The following is a 23,887-nucleotide window of genomic DNA, read 5'->3' as shown; positions in this document are numbered from 1 at the left end:
GACATGGGGAATTTTTTTCTTTTGCGTTCCCTCGCAAAACTTTTGCGTTACCTCGCAAAACTTTTGCGTTCCCTCGCAAAACCTTTTGCGTTACCTCGCAAAACTTTTGCGTTCCCTCGCAAAACTTTTGCGTTCCCTCGCAAAAGTTTTGCGTTACCTCGCAATACTGTACTGGTCAGTTATGCAGCATAATTGAATACTGTAAGCCTTTCCTACGGTGGGCGCCGTACTTTATGCTTTAATATAAGGTTATGTGAGGTTTTTCCATGAATTTTAATATCTTTTTGTGAAATATCTGAAGTTTTATATCTTTCTTTAGAAAGGCACCACAAACCTAAACAGAAACCTTCCGTAAGTAGGAAAGAAATAAAAATACATTATAATTTGGACTATTTCTGAGTTATTATCGCGGGTAATAAATCATCTTACAGTTTTGATTGTGTCTCTGTTGTGTTCGTAGTCTGAATGGTTTAAAGAGCTGCTTTCAGTGCCGCTCCATCTTAGCCTTAACAGACATAAACATGCAGTAATAAATGAATCGATTTTCAATCAGTGTTTTGCACCAAGCAGTTAATAATAATAAACAAGTTTTCACTGAGGCTCTGTAAGAGCCATATGAATGAAATAAGTAATTATTGATATGACAGGAGCAGCGGCTTTGACACTTAGGTGTGTCGACGTGGGAGTGACGTCACCAGGTATGAATGGGAAGGATACTGGCTTTGTGTGTATTAGGAAGCGGTGAGCGGGGTGGTCAGTCCTTGCAAAGTTTGGAGTATAATCATCAAAATGGAATAAATCGATAATTGTGACAGAACAAAGAAAAGGTTTGGAGTTGATTGATACACAGACAGATGAGAATCCCCGAGTTAACCCAGTGCGGCCCTTTACCATCATTAGTTTGTCGTGTTTTTAATAATAAAAACTTGTTAACAGTAAAAACTGCTTGGTGCAAAACACTGATTGAAAATCGATTTATTACTGCATGTTTATGTCTGTTAAGGCTAAGATGGAGCGGCACTGAAAGCAGCTCTTTAAACCATTCAGACTACGAACACAACAGAAACACAATCAAAACTGTCAGATGATTTATTAACCGCGATAATAACTCAGAAATAGTCCAAATTATAATGTGTTTTTATTTCTTTCCTACTTACGGAAAGTTTCTGTTTATATCGTAGGTTTGTGGTGCCTTTCTATCCTAAGGAAAGATATAAAACTTCAGATATTTCACAAAAAGACACTAAAATTCATGGAAATACCTCACATAACCTTATATTAAAGCATAAAGTACGGCGCCCACCGTAGGAAAGGCTTACAGTATTAAATTATGCTGCATAACTGACCAGTACAGTATTGCGAGGTAACGCAAAACTTTTGCGAGGGAACGCAAAAGTTTTGCGAGGGAACGCAAAAGTTTTGCGAGGTAACGCAAAAGGTTTTGCGAGGGAACGCAAAAGTATTGCGAGGTAACGCAAAACTTTTGCGAGGGAACGCAAAAGGTTTTGCGAGGGAACGCAAAAGTATTGCGAGGTAACGCAAAAGTTTTGCGAGGGAACGCAAAAGAAAAAAAAATCCCCATGTCCCCTAGAGGGCTCCGTAGTGTGGGATTGCAGTAAAAGGCAAGACTAACTAGCCTAGCATTCATGTTTTTGAAAAGTGCGAGGAAGGAAACCGGAATACCTGAGAAGGACCCACATATTGGTGGGGAGAAACTGAGGTTTAAAATCAATTATGTGAGTTAAGATCTCACATATTTAGTATTTAGAGTCCCCTGTGTGATTTAAACTCAGCTTAGATGCAAATTTTCTGTGAACGTCTAAGAGGTTTGTTGAAGAGAATTATTCTAAAAACGTCACCATTAAGGACGAGGAACACGTGTTTGCAGCAGGGTTAAATTTTCAAATAAATGTCTCAACTGCAAATCTAGTAAGACATGGTATGTCAACTAAGCTGAAGCATGCCACACTTTTCAGATGTTTATTTGTAAAGATTTAGAAACCTTGTCATCCTTTTCACTCTGTGTCACAACAATTCACTAATTTGTGGTAGTCTAGTCCACACAAAGTCATATTAAATTAAATAAAACATGTGGTTCTAACATCACAAAATAATACTTTAAATACATGGAAAAAAGAATAAAATGATCTTTCAGCACACAGGTTCACTGTATAGCCAGCACTGCATGTCCGAAGCTGCTAAAGACTGTGGAAAGGGGAAAAGGTCGCAGTTCCCAGCGCGCATCATGGTACCATCTGGAAAAGACTTCACACTCTTCCTGTGCTCTGCCACAACTTGTCTTCTGGTCAACAAATAGATTCACACCACTCTGGATAATAAGTCTCTAGAATCATTGTTGTAATCTTGTGCCCTCCTCTTCCTCCACAAATAGGGGACGACTCTGAAAGACATTCATTTCCAGGAGCAGCCCAGGAGTTTTAAAAACAGAAAGCGCCTCACAGAAGCTACATTACGCTCTGAAATATTAGTTGTAATCTGGCACCGACCTCCAGCTAGGCGAGGTACAGGGCCGCTCCTCCGTGAGGAAATCTCTGTTCTGATGTGAAAAGTCTGTTAGGTTTACGGTTCCCCAACATTTGTTCAACAACTGACATTTGAAAACACAACCGGCGGGTACAGAAGGTTTTGCATGCAAGTAGGGTGAAATCCAACTTTGTGCAACAATGCTCCACTTGACCAGCGCTAAATTAGATAGATGCGATTAGAAGAATCCCGGATGTGATTTGATCATTTCTGATCTCCGTTTTTGCGTTGCATGCAACAAAGTGACCGCCCTGTTTTGCAGGATGAAACAGTGGGCGTCTGTTCCGATTGCTTTGTAGCGCGCTGAAGAAATGTGACTTTCGAAGCGCTCTTGGCAGGATCGGTACCTCCAGGAATCCAGCAGCGCTCTCTGTTTAAGTGAGGCTGTTTTTCAGCACCGCGGACAGCTCCTGGCGTGCGGCTCAGCTGTACGCGCCTCAAACTTGGGGCAGCAGGCAACAACACTCGCCCCCCTCTTTCACTCATTCACCCGACTCCAGTGTAATCCACTTGTTTTGAGTCTAACAGGACAAACAGCGCTGCGGAGGATATGCGCTCCGTGTACACTGTGCATGCTCTGCACAACAGCGCTGGAAAGAGTGGACTCCCGCACAGGTAAGAAGATGATAAATACGTTTAATTTTCGGGTTGTTTTTTCCCCTTTTCTGAACTTCAGGTGGTGATTTGCTGAGGACTTAATCACTCTTAATTGATGGGATCCGTCCACTTTGTCATTGCTTGTGCTAGAATTTATTTGCCAATTAAATCTCAATGACCATTTAGAATCAGACGATAAAAATGGTTAACTGATGCATGCTTTGCAGGAATGCACGTAGCCTATATTTTCTAAAACTATTTTACACTTCCTTTTTCTCAGTCTTCTTTATGTTTTGTTTTATCCCTACATCTCCCCCTCCTACCATATATATATATATATATGCACATCCTCCCAAATGTGCTGCAGAAAAAAAAACAAGCAAAAAGGCGAACCAGAACCGCTCATTAACCCTGACACCTCCTAATGTCGCTCATTTTACATATCACCCAGATCAATGTGATTAAAAGACTCCAAACACTTCCAGAAACTCAATTAGTTAATTAGATGTCGTTTGAGTGGAAAGTGGCATTATTCATAAATAAATTCAAAATAGTCTTTTTAATAGCTGTATCGATGTTTTTCCTCGGAATTACGTATTTTAATGAAGCCAATTAAACTGCTATCGCTGTAGATAATCGTCGCGGATGAGCAAATTAGAATAAGAACAGTGTAGCGGTAATTGTGCACATAAACAGGAAGAGATCGAGTTTCGGGTATTTTGGGGTTCTGTTGTTAATTAGTGCTGCGCGAAGCTGTTAATGGTGAAACAATATTTTGTGTAGGATTCCTTCACTCCCAAAGGCTCCATTGCTGCATGTTCCGCAGCTCAACGCGCGCGCTGATCGGCGCAGTTATTTCATACCAAGCGATTGGTGAGTTGTTTAATCAGAGATGTTCCCAGGGGTCTTACATAACCATATGACTATACGATATCCACTTTCTTAAAACTAAGAAAGTGGACAGATATGTGAGACCGGCGCTCACGTTTGAAGATGTTGGTAGTTGTAAATTATTCATCCCGTGGCTGACTAAAAGGCAAAGAAACCATCCTCTGTCATCCGCAGAATAAATCAGATTGGAAGAGGGCAGGAGGAGACAGGGGATGGGGTGGGAGTCTCATCTGGAGTCCCTAAACAGATCGATCTCACCTGCAGTTAGTTTCACTTTTTATCGCTGGTTTGACAGTAAGAATGTGACAGGGGAACGAACATAGTGGCAGAACTTGAAAGCAATGCGAAGTTATCCACTCCATCATCTTCTAAACTGAATCATTTACAGATACAACGCCATTTTTTTGGGGGCACCACTTATAAAGATGGTAAAATTAAGGAATTTGTTTATTGCAACCGCATAATCTCATGGTGAAAATTTCAGACAATGTCCAAACTTTAATTTGAGCCCATACAGTGCAGGGCAAAGAAAACCTCATGTTAGGACATAGTAATCACTTGTTGATGCCTCTGCTACCAATCCCTTCTACCAGTCAGACAGAACTTAGTCTTTAACTTTTAACAAGGTTGGAGCATACTTACAGAGGGATCGCGACCCTCTGCTCCTTTATTTCTGTCTTCTTCTCAGATAATCCAGCAGGTTCTCATAGGATTTCGGTCTGTGGACCAAAATGCCCATGAATGAGGAAGGCATTTTGGTCCACAGTTTTGTCAAACTGGCCAACTCTGGCCAGTTTGAGATTTTTATATCAAACTGATGTTTTTATGTCAAACTGGCCAGATGCCTTTAAAGATAACCCATATCTTGTTTCTGGGAGAAGCCAGCAGATTTTTTTTTAATTTAAATTGAAGTATTTGAAGAGGAAAAGCTAGACCAATATGAAGGTTTTATATTAGTCTTATTTGACTAAAACACAATGTCCCAGTTGAAATCCCAATAGTGTTTATTAAACACTATTTAGGTAGAACAAAAAAATAATAATAATTCAGCTGTCATTCCCAAATATTAGGTACATAGATAGTCTCTAATGGTCTTTTCTACAGTTCTCTTACAGCGAAATTTGTTTATATATATTACCATCTTCTCCGATGTGCATTTTGGAAAGATAAATAAATATCTGTCCACATCTAACATAGGCCAGTGGCCGAGAAAAAATGACTTGTGTGTCAATTTAAAAACCAGTGTAACAGAAAGTCAAGGATTTGCTACTAAGAAGTTCTTAGAAGTTGATCAAAAATGACAGTACAAAAAGAAAACACTTCAGTTGCATTTAGGAATTAACGAGTGCTAGGATTGTATGATTACATCTTCTGTCTCTTTTCTCAGCTAAATAAATCTAATAATAAATCAAAAATAATTTTTTAATCAAAATGTGCAATTATGCTAAAAATACTTTTTAAATTAATTTTTAACATCTTTTTCAGAAGTGGCAACAAACTCTTTTGCAGTTTTTATCTACCAAAGAGGCTTATTCTAAAAAATAAAACTTAAATGCCACCGTTATTTACTTTTTCTCAAAAAAGTTTAAAAGTTCCTCGCACGTGTAAAAAATGTTGTTGCACACTTAGATCTGCACTCAGGTTCACTCAAACAGAAACAAATATTCAGCATTGGAGCAGAAATGAACCTTGACCTTTCTACTCTTTCGGTTTCAAGTTAAAACATCAGTCTTGTTAACATCATTCAAAGCTTTTACGCAGAGGCTGTATTAGCCACCTGCCTCTCTGCATGAAGACCAGCTCTGCTCCCATCAAACCTGACAGCTTAATAGGTTAGTCTTACATATGGCTGAACACACACACTCACACACTGATGTGAAGGTGATGCACATTTTGGTCGGATTTTGTCATCCATGCGAAGCCGAGCGTGCGCTGCGAACCTATAGCATTTATTTTTATTTTAAAATTTGCAGTGTTTCTCCAACAGTACGGCTAAAAGACAGCTGCTCCAATCAGCCTGATTGCGGGCGTGCCATGGCAACCCACAGCTGAAAATATATGTTGGCTTTATTTTTAAAGCATCCACAGGAGTGGAAATAGTTACACTGTCATTATAATTCCTATTACCTATACGCTTTAAAATGTAAAATATCCACACAGAGCTCCTTTGGACAAATGCTCGACACTGTTTTTCTGATCATGTCACTGGAGATAACTTAACGAAGCCAGAAGCGTGATGCATTGGACTAAAGCAGCGTTCTGCCTTGTGCTACTCAAGCGGGAACATTCGATCATGGACTTATTCAGGTGAAAGCACAGAAAAGCTCACCATTAATTAGTAATGTGAGTCCTAAGTAAGCTGCACTAATAATTTACATTGTGAGTAAAAACCAGCTGTTGCTGGCTCGCCCAGCTTCAGCTGCTCCATGTTTCTGTCTATAGTTGAAAAGGGATCGAAAAAGTTTAGCTGCTTTAAAAATACTAGTAACAAATTAATGCTTGTGTTGCTAATTATCGATGCTGATCATGAATCATGAGAGTAATAGTTTTAAACAGAAGCAGGAGCGTTGCATTCTTTCCAGAGTTACAAGCAAAATTCAACAAGTCAAATAAATCGAATCGTTCAATCTATAGAAATTATTGTTACACTGGATCGCCTTTAAAATGTTCAGAAAAAAAACAACTAATTGATCTGAACTTAGTATCTTTCATCCCGTTTTCAAACATCTGCTTTTCGTGGACTTGCAGGTTTCACCCTCTGGGCGATTCTTGATGAACCCCAACTCTACATAACTTCATCTACTTTTTGTAAATGCCCAAATCTCCAGCAAACAAAAAAACATATTTTAAAGAAAATGTGCTTCAAACATTAGCTTTGGAACTGAGTGTGTCGTTGTTTACGTTGTGGCTGCATTTGCCATTCTGAGAACTGATAGGAGTTTTTTTCTTACACCAGAGTTTATCATTAAAATGTAAAGGAAACCTTAACTGAGGCAATGCTACAAGGAATAATGGCCACCTGTCTCTTTTCATTTTGTGATATTTGTGAACTATCTAACTGTTTAATGTGTGTCCTTCATTTCTCTCAGTGACATGGGACAAATGTAAAACACTTTTGCTGCACTTTACAAGCATTTGTATTTTGTGCTTTTTATCTAGGATTCATAAGACATTATCATCAGTATAGGCAGAATTTAATTTATTTTGTTATTCACAAGTTTGACCTGCCTTTTGCTCAGCAGAAATTACACGTCTACAACACATCAGTTAGGATTCAACAGGATAAATAGCAAAAAAATGTGATGAGAGATTTAAAGTTGTATGCTTTGTTTTCAAACCATAGACTGTTTCAGATGCTGACAATACACCCACTCACCAAATAATCCTAGCTAAAAATCAGTGATTTGTTGCTTTTTAAATATTTGTTATGACTTTGATCAACATTACATTTACTGTAGTCTCCAGTAGGACAGCCTGTATATAAAATGTGTTTTAAATCTATTCAGGAACGATGCTGGGGATCAGCGTCCCACATGCATTATTTACTGCAGGGATGAGCTAAATTGAAATGAAAGCAGCTAAAAGGAACAAAATGACCGACTGAAATAGAGATGAGGGGATACCGTGTGACAGTGGGATCTTGTAAAAATATCTCTCATTATGCACAGAATGAAACTCATTTTACATATACAAGACCTAAATTAGAAAAAGATGAAGCAGCTCCGTCCGAGCTGCAATTCCCATCCTGGCACACAGATTTATGGTTATATAAATGGCAAAGTTTTGTCACGGAAAAGCCAAATGATTTCATGTTTTTTAATGTGTAAACTAATTTAACTTCAAATCATTAAGTATTCTGGTCACACTGGAGCACTTCTACTTTTTCCGGCCGCTTTTTTTTTTTTTTTGTGATGGTGGAAGCTGCAACAAAACCTTCTCAAACAAAGGAGTCTCACTTTAGCGCCACATTCAGGGCAATCACTGGGCTCCCAGTAACGAGTGTTCAGACAAGAAAGAGAGTGAATGGCTGTTTAATGAGTCAAGTGGTAACGTGAGAACCTAAAGAAGGGATTCCCCTCAGCAGGTGTTTGAAGAAGAAAGAGGAGAGAGAGGTGGAGCTCAGCCAGTAACCTGCGAGGACAGGAGGATTGTAATGAAGAGATCTTCATTACTGGGACTATTTTACTGAAATCACTGTATTGCATTTTAAAGTATTTTTGCACTTTATTAACAAGCACTTTATTTAGCACTGCACTTTAATCATAGATTTGCACATCAGTAACAATTTGCACACAAGACGTTTTAATTGTATTTTTAGACATTAGCATGTAGCCTTTTGTTCTGGGCTCTGCACAGCTGCTCCTCATTGACGAGTGAGGTGGTTGCCTGTGGAGGGAGGATAATTGTTACGCAGAGCAATGAGCTACTAGTGGGTAAAACTGAGCAAATGTGTTGTGCATAATCTGTTGGGTGTGGAGTGCTAATGTAGAGTGACTCACCTGTCTTTTCTGTGTCCTCTCCAGGGTGTTTGGACAAATGCTGCCCCGGGGGTCCAGACACCATATATAGTCTCTGGGAGAGGCCATTGAAAAGTGTGTGGGGGGGGGAATTGTTTATGGGTTTTGTGGTGTTTCATCTGGTGTAATGATAAAACATAAAATATTTATAAAAAGTAAATAGAAATGTTTATATTTAGTAAAAGGTATTTTAATTAAATAACTGGATATTGATGAATTGAGATTCCCCTGTGAATTAAAGGTGGTTTGATCCGTCACAGCTGGGACTATTTAAGACTGCAGTTTTCACCTGTGAAGTTGTTGGTTGATGTGATGTGAAGAATAAAACAACTGCTGTTTTCCACCTGACTCTGCCTCAACGCTTCATCGTCACTGTAAAATCCTACCGCGAACGGCTACCTTGTTACAAGTGGTGTCAGAAGTGTGCCATTCATGCCACAGTGAGAAGATGATGACCGGAGGTGGTAAAAAGCTAGGCCAAGAGGGAGAGCCTGATGAAGGAGCTGGAGCTTCCTCTGAAATGGTGACCATGGCAGCGACCAACCCTGAAGATAAGTTGGAGGAACTGACAGTGTTGGTGAAAGCTATTATGCGGTCTCAAACGGCTAGAGACCTGAAGATTGATAAAGATTTTTCCCGCCAGGAGCAAAGGTGGAAAAGCATACAGCATCAATTTCAACAAATGCAGCTTCAAGTGCATGCTGTACTTGAAAGACCTGATGTATCAGAAGCACATGTTCAACCCACAACAGCTGAAGCACATGAAGAAGAATCAGATGGTGGTGATGTCCAGGTAGCTCATGGTTCCAGGTCCATAATTGAACCAAGATTTCTTCCCTTATCCACGGATGACGACATTGAGCATTTTCTGATGACGTTCGAGAGGATGGCCCAGGTGTGTCGTTGGTCTAGAGATGAGTGGGCGGTCCGTCTTGTTCCTCTGCTGACAGGCAAGGCCCGCACAGCCTATGTTCTAATGGATATGGCTGACTCTGAGAACTATGACAACGTGAAAGAGGCAATTCTGGCAAAATATGAAATCACTGCTGACACTTATCGACGCCGCTTCAGATGCCTGAAGATTGAACCAGGTGAGACGCCGCGTGAACTTTATGTGCGATTGAAAGACTTGTTTTCAAGATGGATTAAACCTGATAAATCTACTGTGCAAGAAATATCTGAGCAGATAATTCTGGAGCAGTTTCTAAGAATGGTTAATCCAGAGTTGGAGATCTGGATACGTGAGCGTGACCCGAAGACGGCAAAAGAAGCAGCTACTCTTGCGGAGGTCTTCACATCAGCCAGGAAGGGGAGCAAGAGCACCTATTTTGGCCGAGAGACTCACTATGCCCTATCAAGTAAGTCCACTGGGGGTGAACAGGGCTCTGGTCAAAGTCAGACTAGAAATGTTTCTAGTTCAAAGCAGTTCCCTTCCCAAAGACCTCCCAATGTTAAAAAGTCATTTCCCAAGTCTTCAGTCAAAGATATTAGATGTTACAACTGTAATAACTTTGGCCATACACAACACTTCTGCCCCACCCTTAAATCAAAGCCATCACTTTTGTGTTCAGTTCCAAGACCAGCTATTGAGGCTGTAGAAAAGAAAGTGTGCACTGTTTCTGTTCTAGTTAATGGGCAGAAAGAAGAAGCTTTGCTTGATTCTGGGTGCTTCCAGTCTCTAGTGCGTGCTAGCTTACTCTCAGAAGAAAAGCTAAGTGGGGTGGGGGTTAAAATAAGCTGTGTACATGGAGATGAACATGTCTACCCTAGTGCTGAGGTGTATTTGACAGTGGGAGGTCAAACATACCTGGTACAAGTAGCTGTAGTTCCCTCTTTGCCATACTCAGTTATACTTGGTAATGATATTCCCACTCTCTTTGACCTTATTCACCAGTCAGACTATGAACCACAAGTGCTTACCAACAGAGATGAAGGGGATTTATGTCCTATATCTGATACACCAGTAGAACCATTGAAACCTTGCAATGTAGTCACAAGAGCTCAAAGTTCAAAGGAGGTGTTGGAAGAGCTGCCCTTTTTTGGGGAGTCTCTGGAAACAAGGCTAGGAAAAACTAAAAAGTCAAAAGCTCAGAAAAGAAGGGAGAAATTCAAAGGCTCAGGTGATGAAGGGATAGAACAGTTGTCTAAGCCAAATAACTTGTTTGAGTTTGACATTCCCTCAGATTTGGGTGCACTACAGAGAGATGATCCTACTTTAAAACCTTGGTTTGAAAAAGTAACTGGATTGGGAGGAACTAATCAGCGCCGGTTAGACTTCCTGGAAGATGCGGTGTACATAATCAAAGGAGGTATTTTATATCAGAAGAAGGGACAGTGTGAAACATTAGCCCTTCCACAACAGTTCAGGCACAAAGTTATGGAGCTGGGCCACTCAATTCCGTGGGCAGGTCATATGGCTTTTCATAAAACGCTGAGTAGAATCAGTAGCCGGTTTGTTTGGCCAGGAATGTATACCCAGATTTCTAAATTTTGTAGTTCCTGTGAAAAATGTCAGTTGACTTCAGGCAGAGGAGTAGCACGAGCTCGGCTACAACCGCTGCCAATTATTGAAACACCTTTTGAAAGGCTCGGCATGGATATTGTGGGCCCATTAGAAAGGAGCTCGACAGGTTACCGTTATATATTGGTGATTTGTGACTATGCTACACGGTACCCTGAAGCTTTTCCTCTCAGATCCATTAAAGCCCGACATGTTGCTAATTGTCTCCTGCAGTTTTTCTCTAGAGTAGGAATACCAAGAGAAATTCTCACAGATTGTGGGACAAACTTTTTGTCCAAACTATTGCAGCAGGTTTATAAATTATTAGGAATTAAGGGACTTAAGACCACCCCTTACCACCCCCAAACGGACGGGCTAGTGGAAAGATATAATCAGACTCTCAAAAATATGCTGCGCAAGTTTGTCTCTGACACAGGTGCTGACTGGGACCAATGGCTGCCGTACCTGTTATTTGCTTACCGCGAGGTACCACAAGTGTCCACAGGTTTCTCACCCTTCGAACTATTGTATGGGCGTCAAGTGAGAGGTCCGCTGGATCTACTGAAGGACTGTTGGGAAGACGCTAAGCCAGAGGGGGAAAACATTGCAGCATACGTCATCAACATGAGAGAGCGTTTGCAGGAAATGGCATCTTTTGCACAGGACAACATGAAAGCAGCTCAACAACATCAAAAGACATGGTACGATCAGAAGGCCAGAGACAGAGTCTTCTTGCCAGGACAGAAGGTTCTGTTACTGCTTCCTACCAGCGACAACAAGCTGCTGACAAAATGGCATGGACCATATGAGATCACCAAACAAGTGAGTAAAGTGGTTTATGAACTGTACATGCCGGAAAGAGCTAAAAAGCATCAGACCTTTCATGTCAACTTGTTGAAAGAGTTCCACAGCCGACAGGAGCCTGTGCACCAGGAGTTATTTGTGAGAGCAGTTGAGGATGAGGAGGTGACTGAAAAATTTTTTCCAACAAGCATGTCAGACTGTGCTTTGGTTGACATTTCTCATCTGTCCCCTACTAAGCAGGACAAAATCAAACCTCTCTTGGATCCTCAGCTCTTTCAAGAAGTTCCAGGATTTACATCACTGGTTCAACACAAGATTCGGCTGAAAGAAGGTGCACCGAGTCGTCAAAAGAGCTATCGCATACCAGAGCGGTTGGTTCCAGTACTGGAAAAAGAAATAAAGCTGATGCGGGATTTGGGTATAATTGAAGAGTCTAGTAGTGAGTGGTGCAGCCCGATTGTGTTGGTACCGAAGAAAGATGGCTCCCTGAGATTTTGCATAGATTTTAGATATTTAAATGCTGTGTCCAACTTTGACCCGTACCCGATGCCCAGGGTGGACGACCTACTGGAGAAAGTCGGTTCAGCAAGCTACATCACAACGCTGGATCTGTGCAAAGGATACTGGCAAGTGGCGTTGGCACCAGAGGCAAGAGAGCTGACCGCCTTTAAAACTCCTTTTGGTATGTACCAATTTAGAGTCATGCCATTTGGGCTGCAGGGTGCGCCAGCAACATTCCAACGTTTGATGGATCATGTACTGAGAGATGTTTCAGCATTTTCTGCAGCATATTTAGACGATGTTGTGGTGTATAGCCAGTCCTGGGAGGAGCATCTGATTCACCTGCAGGAGGTCCTACACCGCATCAGGCTGGCTGGACTGACTGTTAACCCAAAGAAGTGTAATGTAGCCCAGAGAGAGGTGGAGTACTTAGGTTTTGTCATTGGATTTGGGAAAATAAAGCCTCAAGTGGGGAAGATGGACGCAATCCATTCCTTCCCGGTTCCAACTACAAAGAAGAAGGTGAGAGGATTTCTTGGTTTGGTGGGCTGGTACCGGAAATTCATACCTTCTTTTGCCGAACGAGCAGCTGTACTGAACCATCTAACAAAGGGTGCAGCCCCCAACAAAGTGTGCTGGACAGAAGATTGTGATCGAGCCTTCAAAGATCTCAAGCAAGCGGTATGTACTCATCCTGTTTTGCACACACCAGACTTCACTAAGCCATTCATCTTACAAACAGATGCTTCGGGAGTGGGACTTGGAGCTGTCCTTCTACAAGAGGTGGACGGTGAAAGAAGACCTGTGGTGTTTCTGAGTCGAAAGCTGCTTGACAGGGAGACAAGATATTCAACAGTGGAAAAGGAGTGCTTGGCCATGAAGTGGGCTATTGAGGCCCTGAGGTATTATCTTTTGGGACGTCACTTTATTCTAGAGACGGACCATCGTGCCCTCCAGTGGTTGAGACGAATGAGGGATGCCAACGCCCGTATCGCTGGATGGTACTTGTCACTGCAGCCATTTGACTTCACAGTCCAGTACAAGCCAGGGAAGTCTAATGTGGTTGCTGACTGTTTATCCAGAGTGTCAGAGGACTGAGGTACTGTGCTTTTAAGAGAGGAGGGAGGAAATGTAATGAAGAGATCTTCATTACTGGGACTATTTTACTGAAATCACTGTATTGCATTTTAAAGTATTTTTGCACTTTATTAACAAGCACTTTATTTAGCACTGCACTTTAATCATAGATTTGCACATCAGTAACAATTTGCACACAAGACGTTTTAATTGTATTTTTAGACATTAGCATGTAGCCTTTTGTTCTGGGCTCTGCACAGCTGCTCCTCATTGACGAGTGAGGTGGTTGCCTGTGGAGGGAGGATAATTGTTACGCAGAGCAATGAGCTACTAGTGGGTAAAACTGAGCAAATGTGTTGTGCATAATCTGTTGGGTGTGGAGTGCTAATGTAGAGTGACTCACCTGTCTTTTCTGTGTCCTCTCCAGGGTGTTTGGACAAATGCTGCCCCGGGGGTCCAGACACCATATATAGTCTCTGGGAGAGGCCATTGAAAAGTGTGTGGGGGGGGGAATTGTTTATGGGTTTTGTGGTGTTTCATCTGGTGTAATGATAAAACATAAAATATTTATAAAAAGTAAATAGAAATGTTTATATTTAGTAAAAGGTATTTTAATTAAATAACTGGATATTGATGAATTGAGATTCCCCTGTGAATTAAAGGTGGTTTGATCCGTCACAGCTGGGACTATTTAAGACTGCAGTTTTCACCTGTGAAGTTGTTGGTTGATGTGATGTGAAGAATAAAACAACTGCTGTTTTCCACCTGACTCTGCCTCAACGCTTCATCGTCACTGTAAAATCCTACCGCGAACGGCTACCTTGTTACAAGGATATAAACATAAAGATGGCGGCACAGCATAAAATTTGCTGTACCTTTGATCAGATGTGTCAAACTGAAGGCCAGAGGGCCAAATCTGACCCTGCTATAAGTTTTTATGTGATCCTTTGGACTCTAGAAGGACACTTGGATAGAACGATAACAGCTGTGTGCTAAATTATTTTATCATTCAAATCAGAGCAGTTTTTATCTGTACACTGCCAAATTAAATCAATGTGAAGAGGTATTCAGTGTTATTTAAGAAGTTCTCAACAAATTCATTTATTTTTTAACATTTTAATATTTTAGTAGTTTGATAGTAAGTAGTTTTATCAATATATGCTGCCACATCCTGAATGGGGAGAATCATTTCTCTGAAGGAATAGGCACGTTCCTCACATGTAAATACAAGCAATCATCCACAAGAATCCAGAGGTCTAAGACAATGTTCAATAAAAAAAAAATTTAATAATTAGGATTCTAAAAATATACATTAATGAATACATGCATTTTATGTAGAAAAGCATCAATTTCATACATGCATGCTGCAGCACATAATGTCATTGTAGAATTGCCCAAATGAATTTGATTGGTCTGAATTTGACTCTTTGTGACATTTAGCCAATCAGACGCTAGACTTCATATATGAGAGTTCAAAGTTACAAATGGTGTAAGAGTGCAGCATAATGATGATGACGTAATTGATTTAGTACTAAAATGTAAATGAAAATGTAATAAATTTCACATTTATTATTGCCTAGTTTTTACAAGGCATTGAAAATATGCAGATATATATGAATAATTTATTTGAAGTCATCATTTTTATAAATAATTTTTATTCAGCTAGTAATTTATTTATTACGTTTTGATCGTTTTGCACTCTTTTCCAGAATGTCTCAAAATATCCATCAAGTTTAACCTTTAACTTCCAGCTCATTCTCTAATTGGTAGATGCCTAAATGGCCTCACAGGAAAAGGTCAGTGTTGTGTTTGTAGAAGATGTTTCGTCATGTTAATGATGTTGCACTGCTTATCACTGAGTCTGCCTATTGTCCCTTATTATACCTAGATATAAATATCTGGTTGCTTAAGTATGCTCCAGATTTCTCAGATGCTATCAGAGAAATCTTTGTTGATTCGTAAAAGTTAAATGTATCATAAAAAGCTTTTGAGAAATGGATGTGATTTTGTTTGTGTCACTGGAGCCCAAAAGTATGTAATATCAAGTGGTTACAAAGGGCCTCCACCGCTTCCTCGTTGACAGCAGCCCCATGCCACCATGAACAAGATCAAGGAGTTTTAGAAATAACACGGATACATTCTAGTCTTAAAATGAAGTGTTAACATGTCTGCTCCCAGTAGAGTGGTTCACTTCAAAACATATTTTAAGAGTATTGATCCACAACCTTCCCAATTGTCAAAATGCCTTGAAATACGTATAATTTATGCAATGGGAGATTTTTTTAAAAGTGAATCAAAGATTAAATTTTTCTGCATTTTTGTCAGTTTATAATTATGAAAAAAGTCATGAAGAAAGTCTTGTTTTCCACATCCTTACCAGGTGCTGTGTTTAGGTGCTATCCATTATTTCAACTGGATTTGATAATCAGTCTTTAGACAAACATTGACAATCAATTGATAATCTTACTAAGGGGTTGCAATGTACTAGTTGGTAGCACAGTTGCCTTGCAGCAAGAAGGTTCTGGGTTTTAATAATCACCTGGGGTCCTTCTGCATGAAGTTTACGTAATCTTCCTGTGCATGAGTGGAAGTTAAGGAGATAAAAGTGACGTTGAGTGAAAAAGTGTGCTGTGCTCACAACAGCAAGTAACTAAACTTAGCAAAAAAGTAAGGAATGTATTTTTGACTGATTAATGTCATTTTTTATAACAATGTTTCTTACTGCTCCTAAAACACCTGTTTCCAGATTTGCCAAGAAGCATTGCTAGTTGACCAAAAAAACACATTTCCATAGTTTTTGTGCAGTTCCTGTCTGTGGTTATACCAAACCTAAAGTTGCAATTTTGACAATTACGACATTATGTTTCTTTATGGCTAAGCTCCAGCCTTTTACTGCCTGCCAATTATGAATGTGTTGAAAGCATAAAATGACCAGAAATTACATTCACTTGTCAGACCAGAAACATTAGAGCAACTATTATACCAGTCATTCCATGTTTAGCAATGTTAGCTTATGACACGAGAGATTTTCTTTTCCAATAAAAATAGTAATTTGGTGGGATGTTGGACAGACATACATATGCACCTGCTTAGTATAACTCCCAATTCTCATTGGCACATTTTATGATTTGCAGCTTAAATAATCTATCTTTGGAAACATAATATCAAAAACCTAAATAAAAATGGGCAACATGTTTTTTGTTTTGGCTCTAGTGGCCTTTATTTGAAATTACTATAACAGGAAAGTAGGGTAATGAGAGAGAGGGAAGACATGCAGCAAAGGTCACCAGGCCAGGAATCGAACCTGCGACAGCCATGGTGAAAACTAAGGACTTCTTCTGTGGATTGTGCTTAACCCCTGCGTCACCAAAGCACCCCAAAAATGTGCAACAAAAGATTAAAAGAAAGATAAAAAAACAAAACAGATATTTGCTCATCTTTGCAATGTTTTGGTCTTTTAACATGCAAAACTCACCACTTACCACTGCAAATCCCTTGCCTGGTATAAACCAGGTCCTCATAAAAGCTGTAACTTTGGAAAATGCTACCAATACAAACCATTTCAGGATCAATATTTACTCCATTAGCAAATTTGCTTTAACGTATGCTCTGTCTGAAAATCTTGCAACATTTTCTGCAAATGATATTTAATGAACTGCTTACCACCCCTGTAAATACACAAATGTGTGTTGTGAGAAGCATTTGGTGGAATGGTGTATAAATGGCTCAGTTTCCACAAACAAATCTCTGATTTTGGTGGTTTCATTTGATTCGACCAGAGAGATTTCAGGTAGAGAAAAACATCCTGATGAAAATTAAACCAATTTAAATATTCAAAGGTCATTACCAAGTTTAATTCTCTTCAGGTGCTTCCAACTTGAGTTTAATTTATTGTTTGTGCGTGGCAACGTGTGCGTGTACGCGTGTGTACTTTTTGTGCCTTCCTTCCTTTTACAAACGATCATCTTCAGAGCATTCCCACCCCCACCACCAGGGACCCTTCTCTTTGTCAGCTGGAAATGTGATTTTAGGGAAGCCTGACTTCCATTACCTTTGCTTCCTCTCAGCGACGCTCCAACTCATTTCACCTGGGATCTCCTACCTGCTCATCCAGGCTTATGGCTGCACACGTACCCCGGATGACCTCCACTCTTCAACACTTTCTGTCGCCTGGGGGGATATTACCATATTAATGCTGCACTTCAACTCCTAACGGAAAATGAGTGTCATAAAAAAATCAGCATCCTTCTCAAACCTTAGCCTTATTTCTCTTTCACTGCTGCCCACACTGTCATCTTCCTCCCTGTTCCTCTCACATCTGCCATCTTTTCTTGTAATTTTACCCCCTCCCTCCCAATTCCCTCACACAGTCTAGTTTGAAGTGTGTAAAATGCTGGCAGGCTTTACTCTCTGTTGAATTAAAAAAGGCCATCTGGTTAAAAAGGATATGGAGATGGCTTGATAAGAGGAGAAAGAAAAAGAATAAGAGGCATTGTTTTTCTTTAAAGTTTGAGCGTGCACACCAAATCCTGGGTGAGATTTGTCGAGTGTAAATATTGCTGTTCGCCGATGTGATTTACACACACACAGGCTGAGTGATCAAAAATGGGCTAGAAACAATACCCAACAGGTACTGGATAAAAAGACAACATACAGAGAAGAGATTTAAATTCTTATTGTGTGGTCTAAGCCAGGCAACTTCTCCAGATATCTTCTCCATTGAAGGCTAACATATTTCGATGCATATAGCGTTTTGCTATTCAGTCCATTTTTTCACCACCTTTTGTCACAACCGTAGACTTCTTATTTGGATTTTATGTGATAGAGTGAAGAATAATTGTTGAAAGTTTAGCTGTATGAACAGGTTTGAAGGATTCTGTGTTTTCAGATTTGAGCTGAATTGTCCTCTAAATATTCAAACGTGTAAAAAACAAAACCAAACAAGTCACGGATGAATTTCCCAGTTTGAATTGTATCATTACTGACATTAAAGAAGAGTAGTGGACAAAGACAATGTAGAAAATGAATCCACTTGCAGGATGAAGTGTTATTGCCAATATGAGTTTTGTTTTGTTTAAAACACCTGCATTTGCAGCTCCCACTTTGGGATTTTATTACTTGTCTCATGCGGTTTCATACGCTGTTGAGCCATTCTGTGAGAAAACACAGTCCTGCAGCATTAAACTGGTTTTATAGTCATGTTAAATTGTTGTCACCAGTGTTTATTTATAACACCAGGCCATAGGTGTGACTAAACCTCATATGAACGTGCGGGTTATTGAAGAGGAGTTTCACTTGTTGAATAGCGGCTGAGAGAGCAAACGGGAAAGTTTAAGATCCACGCTGTTATTTTGAGCAGAGCGAATAACAATCTTCTAATATTAAACGCCTCAGGCAAGAAATGCGTCATGTGACATCTTCCCATTTACATATAGAAGTTTTTTTTTCCCTCGAACTCTCATTGTTTGAATAACAAGGATAAGCGACCACATTTATGTTGCAATTTAATATCTAAACATTTCTAAGTAGAGGTTTGCATTTTTCAGCTGTTACGCTTGGGGCTGCCTGCTTTTTAGAAAGCAAAAAGTCTTGGCAGGAGTCTCCTCACTCTGGTCAGGGTTCCCAGCTCTCCCACAAGACCGTGGACCATGCATGATCGGGCTGGCCCACTTGTCCTGGTCTGTCTTCCACTTTCTCTTCATCCCCTCCATCTCCTGGCATGTTTCCATGGAAACAACAGTGCAAAAAAAGAGGGGGTTGGGGAGGTGAGAGAGAAAGACAGAGAAATCCCAAAGAATTGCACTCTGACTCCTGCTGAGTGTTTTATGTTGTTGTAATCGGTAAGTCTATATTTTTTAAATGGAAAGAGAGAGAAATACAGCCATTATTATCGCTCTGCTCTGTTTTCATAATCTCCCATCAATACAGTTAATTACTACTTGTCAACCTCTTTGCCTTGTTGAGGTAAAAAGGATACGAGACAGACCGTTCTGGCTTGATAATTTACTCAGATAAACTTCTTAACACTCTGTCTAATTAAGCCTCTGAGAATTGTGGCGACTGACACCGGGGACTAGCAGCATAAATCCCCGATTTACAACTAAAACTATGTACACAGTGTGCGCGCGCTTTCTTTCTGGTGGGTTTGTGAGAGAACAAATATGCATTCTTAAGTGGGAGCACGTATAAAACCCTGTTACAACACGCTCATATGAAAATCTCCTCTAGCATCAGCGCACATATAGATAATTGGGGTTTTTCTCTCCATCATCAGCAGAACAGCTCTCATTATTCACGACTGCAATGCAAAACTCTGGCTATTTATAGCTGCTGTTCACCTGTAGTCTTCATATCATACCTGGGTGTCAATCATGGGTTGGATTTACAATTAAAACACTCCGAAAGAGTCCCAGAGGTAAGAGCTCAGTTGAAATTATGGAGATGAACAAAATGAGACACATTTATTTAAGAATTTAGGATGTGTATGTGCTGTTCATATAAATCATATTGATTTTCAGAAAAAAATAAACTGAGTGCTTTTTTTGTAGGCAATGCCCTTTGGCAACCTTGGTAAAGTTGTGTAAAATCCTATATGAAGTTCAATTACAGCAATATAAACTGACATTGAACCATTTAGAAACCTTAAATTTGAAATAAACAAATATCTAATATTGACCCATGTTATTTTTTCTAGTAGAGACCACCAGAGTTTTGTTAAAATTGCCTGATATTTTAAATAGTCCATAATACCATGGACAAGGTTCTTGGATCCTTTGGAAGATAAATTGGCCACAGAATCATAGATTTTCTACCATCTCTAGTACTGAATACGAGGTGTTTTTCTATATATTTACTCATTGCTTTTTTTTTTTTTTTTGGTTGGAGCTGATTTTAGTAATGTACCTTCCTCTTTCTCTATTTAATTTTTCTCTTTGTTTTACATGAAGTATTTGTGTTTGGAAGACGGTAAACAGTTGACGTGACATGACAAAAAAATTCCCTGAGGATACGTTTTGTTACGGCTGCAGCTTGTTGTAGTACAGGAGTGAGGGAGTGTTCAGTCATGTGATCATAAAAGAGTTGTGCAATCATCTTCCTTAGAAGAAAAGTGAAATGAGGTCACAGACCCAATAAAGCAGCGACAGGAGAAGCCAACAATTAAAATACGACACAAGTCTTCTTAAACTGGCCATTTGCAAAGATTACAAAGACTCCAGAAAACCATCCAGGGAATGTTTGTGCTTTCTTTAGCATACTAGCATTGAACTTTGACCTTTGAGTTGACAGAACTCTGAAGCTTCTGTCAAAACTTATTAATGTTGCTATGGAAAGTACAGTCTCTATACATTTTAGCCTAGTAAATGTCTGCTAAAATGGCACAGCCTATGTTTTCAGCTAACACGTTGGACATGTCAAGAGGAAACGAATCGATTAATATATTAAAACAAACGGTACTTGAGCGACAATTGAAGCGATTCAGTTCTGCCAACGGCGGAGTTTATGAAATTCCATTTCCGCTTATTCGAGGTATCATTTCTATATTAGCTGAATTTTAACTTGGACCTAAATGTTTAGCTATGAACTAAATATTTACAGCAACCTAAGTATGTAGTTAACAAGCTAAGTATTTAGCTGGAAAATTAAACGTTTAGTTTGGAAAATAAATATTTAGTCTGAAACTAAATATTTAGTTAGCAAAATAAATATTTAATTTGGAGCTAAATATTTCATATGTAAACAAAATATTGAGTTTTAAAGCTAAATGTTTAGCTCAGACTTAAGCATTTAGTTTGGAATTTAGCTAGCTTATGTTTAGCTAGTTTATGTTTTTATTTAAATATTTAATTTAAAAGTTAAATAGTTTGTGAATTAAATATTTAGTTTGGAACTTTGACATTTATAAATGTATAAATAAGTTTAAATGTGACTGAAAAATGAACTTTTGCATTTTTTACTTAGGCTATATAAACCTAAATATTGCTGTTAATTTCTTACTGTGTGACTTTAGAAATTGCACCCCATATGTGATGTTCAATAAACTAAAACTATTCTTTTAGTTTCTCCACAATGTTGTCTCTGGGTTTCTTCTGTGTTCCTTTGTCTTCATGATGCTGTTTGTTCACCAAAATCCTCTAACAAACCTTTGACACCTTCACAGAACAGCTGGATTTATACAGAGAAAAAAAATCATACACATTTGCACTCTGCAGGCTAGTAAGATGATTTCTAAAGGTTGGTTTTGGCATTTTACGAAAGGATATCAGAGTAAATTGGGCTGAATACAAATGTGGAAAACACTTATATTTTCTGTGTAAAAAACAAAACAAAAGAAAACGTTTAACTTGTTTGGGATTTATAGTTGTCAAGACTGCAAAGAAAAAAAAAGTGTCTATTTAAAGTAGATTAATGTGTGATATGTAAGTTTACAAATACACCCTCATTTATTCCTCCTGTCACACCAAACTGCATAATTCACAGAAATATTGATTTACTCATGCAGATGTTGTAAAATGTTTCCACTGAATGAGTCTGTCTCTGGCAGACACAGTGTCTGTGAGACAAAGGGATCATTGTTCTTCAACTCCAAAGCTCTGACTGAAACTCTCTCTGTTTGATCTGCAGGCTGTAATCTACAAACGCTCAGAAGAAGAGACGGACGAAAGGGATGGCGGCAATGCTGTACATGGCCTCTGTCAGAATAAAAACAACAGTGCTTTGAGATTTGCTGGTGCTGCTGCGCCTTTGAGATTTTTTTTCTGTCAGTGGTACCATCATCAGCTCTGACCAGCCCCTGAGCAGACCCCACAGGCAGGAGGACAGTGTCATTGTTTTCTCCAGGGACATGTCATTGGGGAAATCCCCCATGTGGGGGGTGCGCCCCGTGCCCCGACCCCTCTGGCTGTCCCATCTCAGCCTGCTCTGCTTATGCGTTTCCGTCTTTACCCGGGCAACACACGGCCTGCCTGTGGTGGCTTATAACACAGACTCCAAGAAGGAGATCACCCTGGAAGGAGATCTAATGATTGGCGGCTTGTTTCCTGTGCATCAGAAAGGTGAGGGGTTGGAAGACTGTGGGAAGATCAACTCACAGAGAGGGATCCAGAGACTAGAGGCTATGCTGCTGGCCTTGGATGAAATCAACAGGGATGAGCGGATCCTTCCTGGGATCAAACTTGGAGCCCATATACTGGACACCTGTTCCAAGGACACTTACGCTCTGGAGCAATCTCTGGAGTTTGTCAGGGCCTCCCTCACCAAAGTGGACGACAGCGAGTACACATGCCCCGATGGTTCCTACGCCATTCACGATGACGTCCCTCTCGCTATCTCTGGGGTCATAGGAGGCTCCTACAGTGATGTCTCTATCCAGGTATGCATATGTGATTAATTTTATCGCTTTTACTATAAGATGGCCATTTAAAGACTCTATCAGGTGATTCTTACAGCTACTGTGGGCTGGAGAGAGAAGACAGAAAACAGGATTAAGCTATGAGTGTGAAATATTATAACAGCCCACTTAGACTTAAATACCCCTCGCAATTACCCTTTGCAAGATCTTAACCCTGGGACTTAATGAGTATCAGTTTCACAGGAGGATCTGTTTACCTGACACAAATGTGCCTGAGTGATCTAATTTAGAGAATCTCTTTCTCTTCCCCTGTAATTTACACTTTGGCAATGGTCCTGTCAGAGGCAAATGTGGTACAGATGTTGCACTTGGGACTGGCTGACAGGATGACTAGCGACAACCTGATTACGCTCTGCTCCTTTTGGCTCATTCAGGCCGATACGAGGAAATCTCTGCTAATTGGCTCTCCGAATCCTTGGCTGTAATGTAGTTTCTACATCAGTGCAGTTCCAAGTCATTGTGAAGAGGAGACAGTGTGTCCTTTGGAAATGAGATTTGTAAATATCCACAAATATGCATGCTCGAAATCATTAAGGCAGAGACATCATCATCCTGACTCAGCCAGCCAGAGGACAAAGTCTTTCTCGCTCACTTCAAAAGCATGCTTCACCACACTTCAGCTGCAACAGCCTCCTGTTCCAGATATACGCTTCTTTAAAGAAAGGAACATACTTTGACCCTCCTAGAAATATAATTGGATTCAGATCACTTTTAAACCAAAGATTATGATGTAACCATGCCTGTGGCTGTCTGCTTCCCATTGTGAGTAGCCAACAGGCTTCCAGAGGCATTCTTTTATACAGTTCTGTCAAGTGTCAAGGTAACTGGATGGTTAAAACGGAAACTCTTCCAATCTTAAGTGGCATAGAGTCGACAAGGTGTCAGATATTTTAACATGATAGCATCCGCCACGCCCCTGCGCCGACAGCAGCAGCTTTAACTGCTCATCCAAGGCGAACTGAATCCATTCTTTCATGTTGTTTATCCCACATTCTGGTCCTACCATCTGACTGTTGCAGCTGAAATTGAGGCTCATCAGACCAGGCA

At 40.0% G+C, this 23,887-nt stretch overlaps 1 protein-coding gene across 1 annotated transcript in view; it reads left to right on the top strand.

Moving 5' to 3' along the window:
- Positions 1-2,425: 2,425 nt before the first annotated feature.
- The window catches only part of grm2 (glutamate metabotropic receptor 2), a 47,592-nt gene continuing 26,130 nt past the window's right edge, over positions 2,426-23,887 (top strand). Inside the window, exons 1-2 of the mRNA XM_023324634.1 lie at positions 2,426-3,159; positions 22,054-22,801. Of these exons, the coding sequence (XP_023180402.1) occupies positions 22,274-22,801 (528 nt within the window). The 5' untranslated portion in view covers positions 2,426-3,159; positions 22,054-22,273. The remainder of the gene's footprint in view (positions 3,160-22,053; positions 22,802-23,887) is intronic.

The sequence above is a fragment of the Xiphophorus maculatus genome, chromosome 20, assembly GCF_002775205.1.
Source record: "Xiphophorus maculatus strain JP 163 A chromosome 20, X_maculatus-5.0-male, whole genome shotgun sequence".
In the NCBI taxonomy this organism is placed as follows: domain Eukaryota; kingdom Metazoa; phylum Chordata; class Actinopteri; order Cyprinodontiformes; family Poeciliidae; genus Xiphophorus; species Xiphophorus maculatus.
The sequence above is the reverse complement of the archived record's forward strand: the minus strand, read 5'-3'. Positions and strand labels throughout refer to the sequence as shown.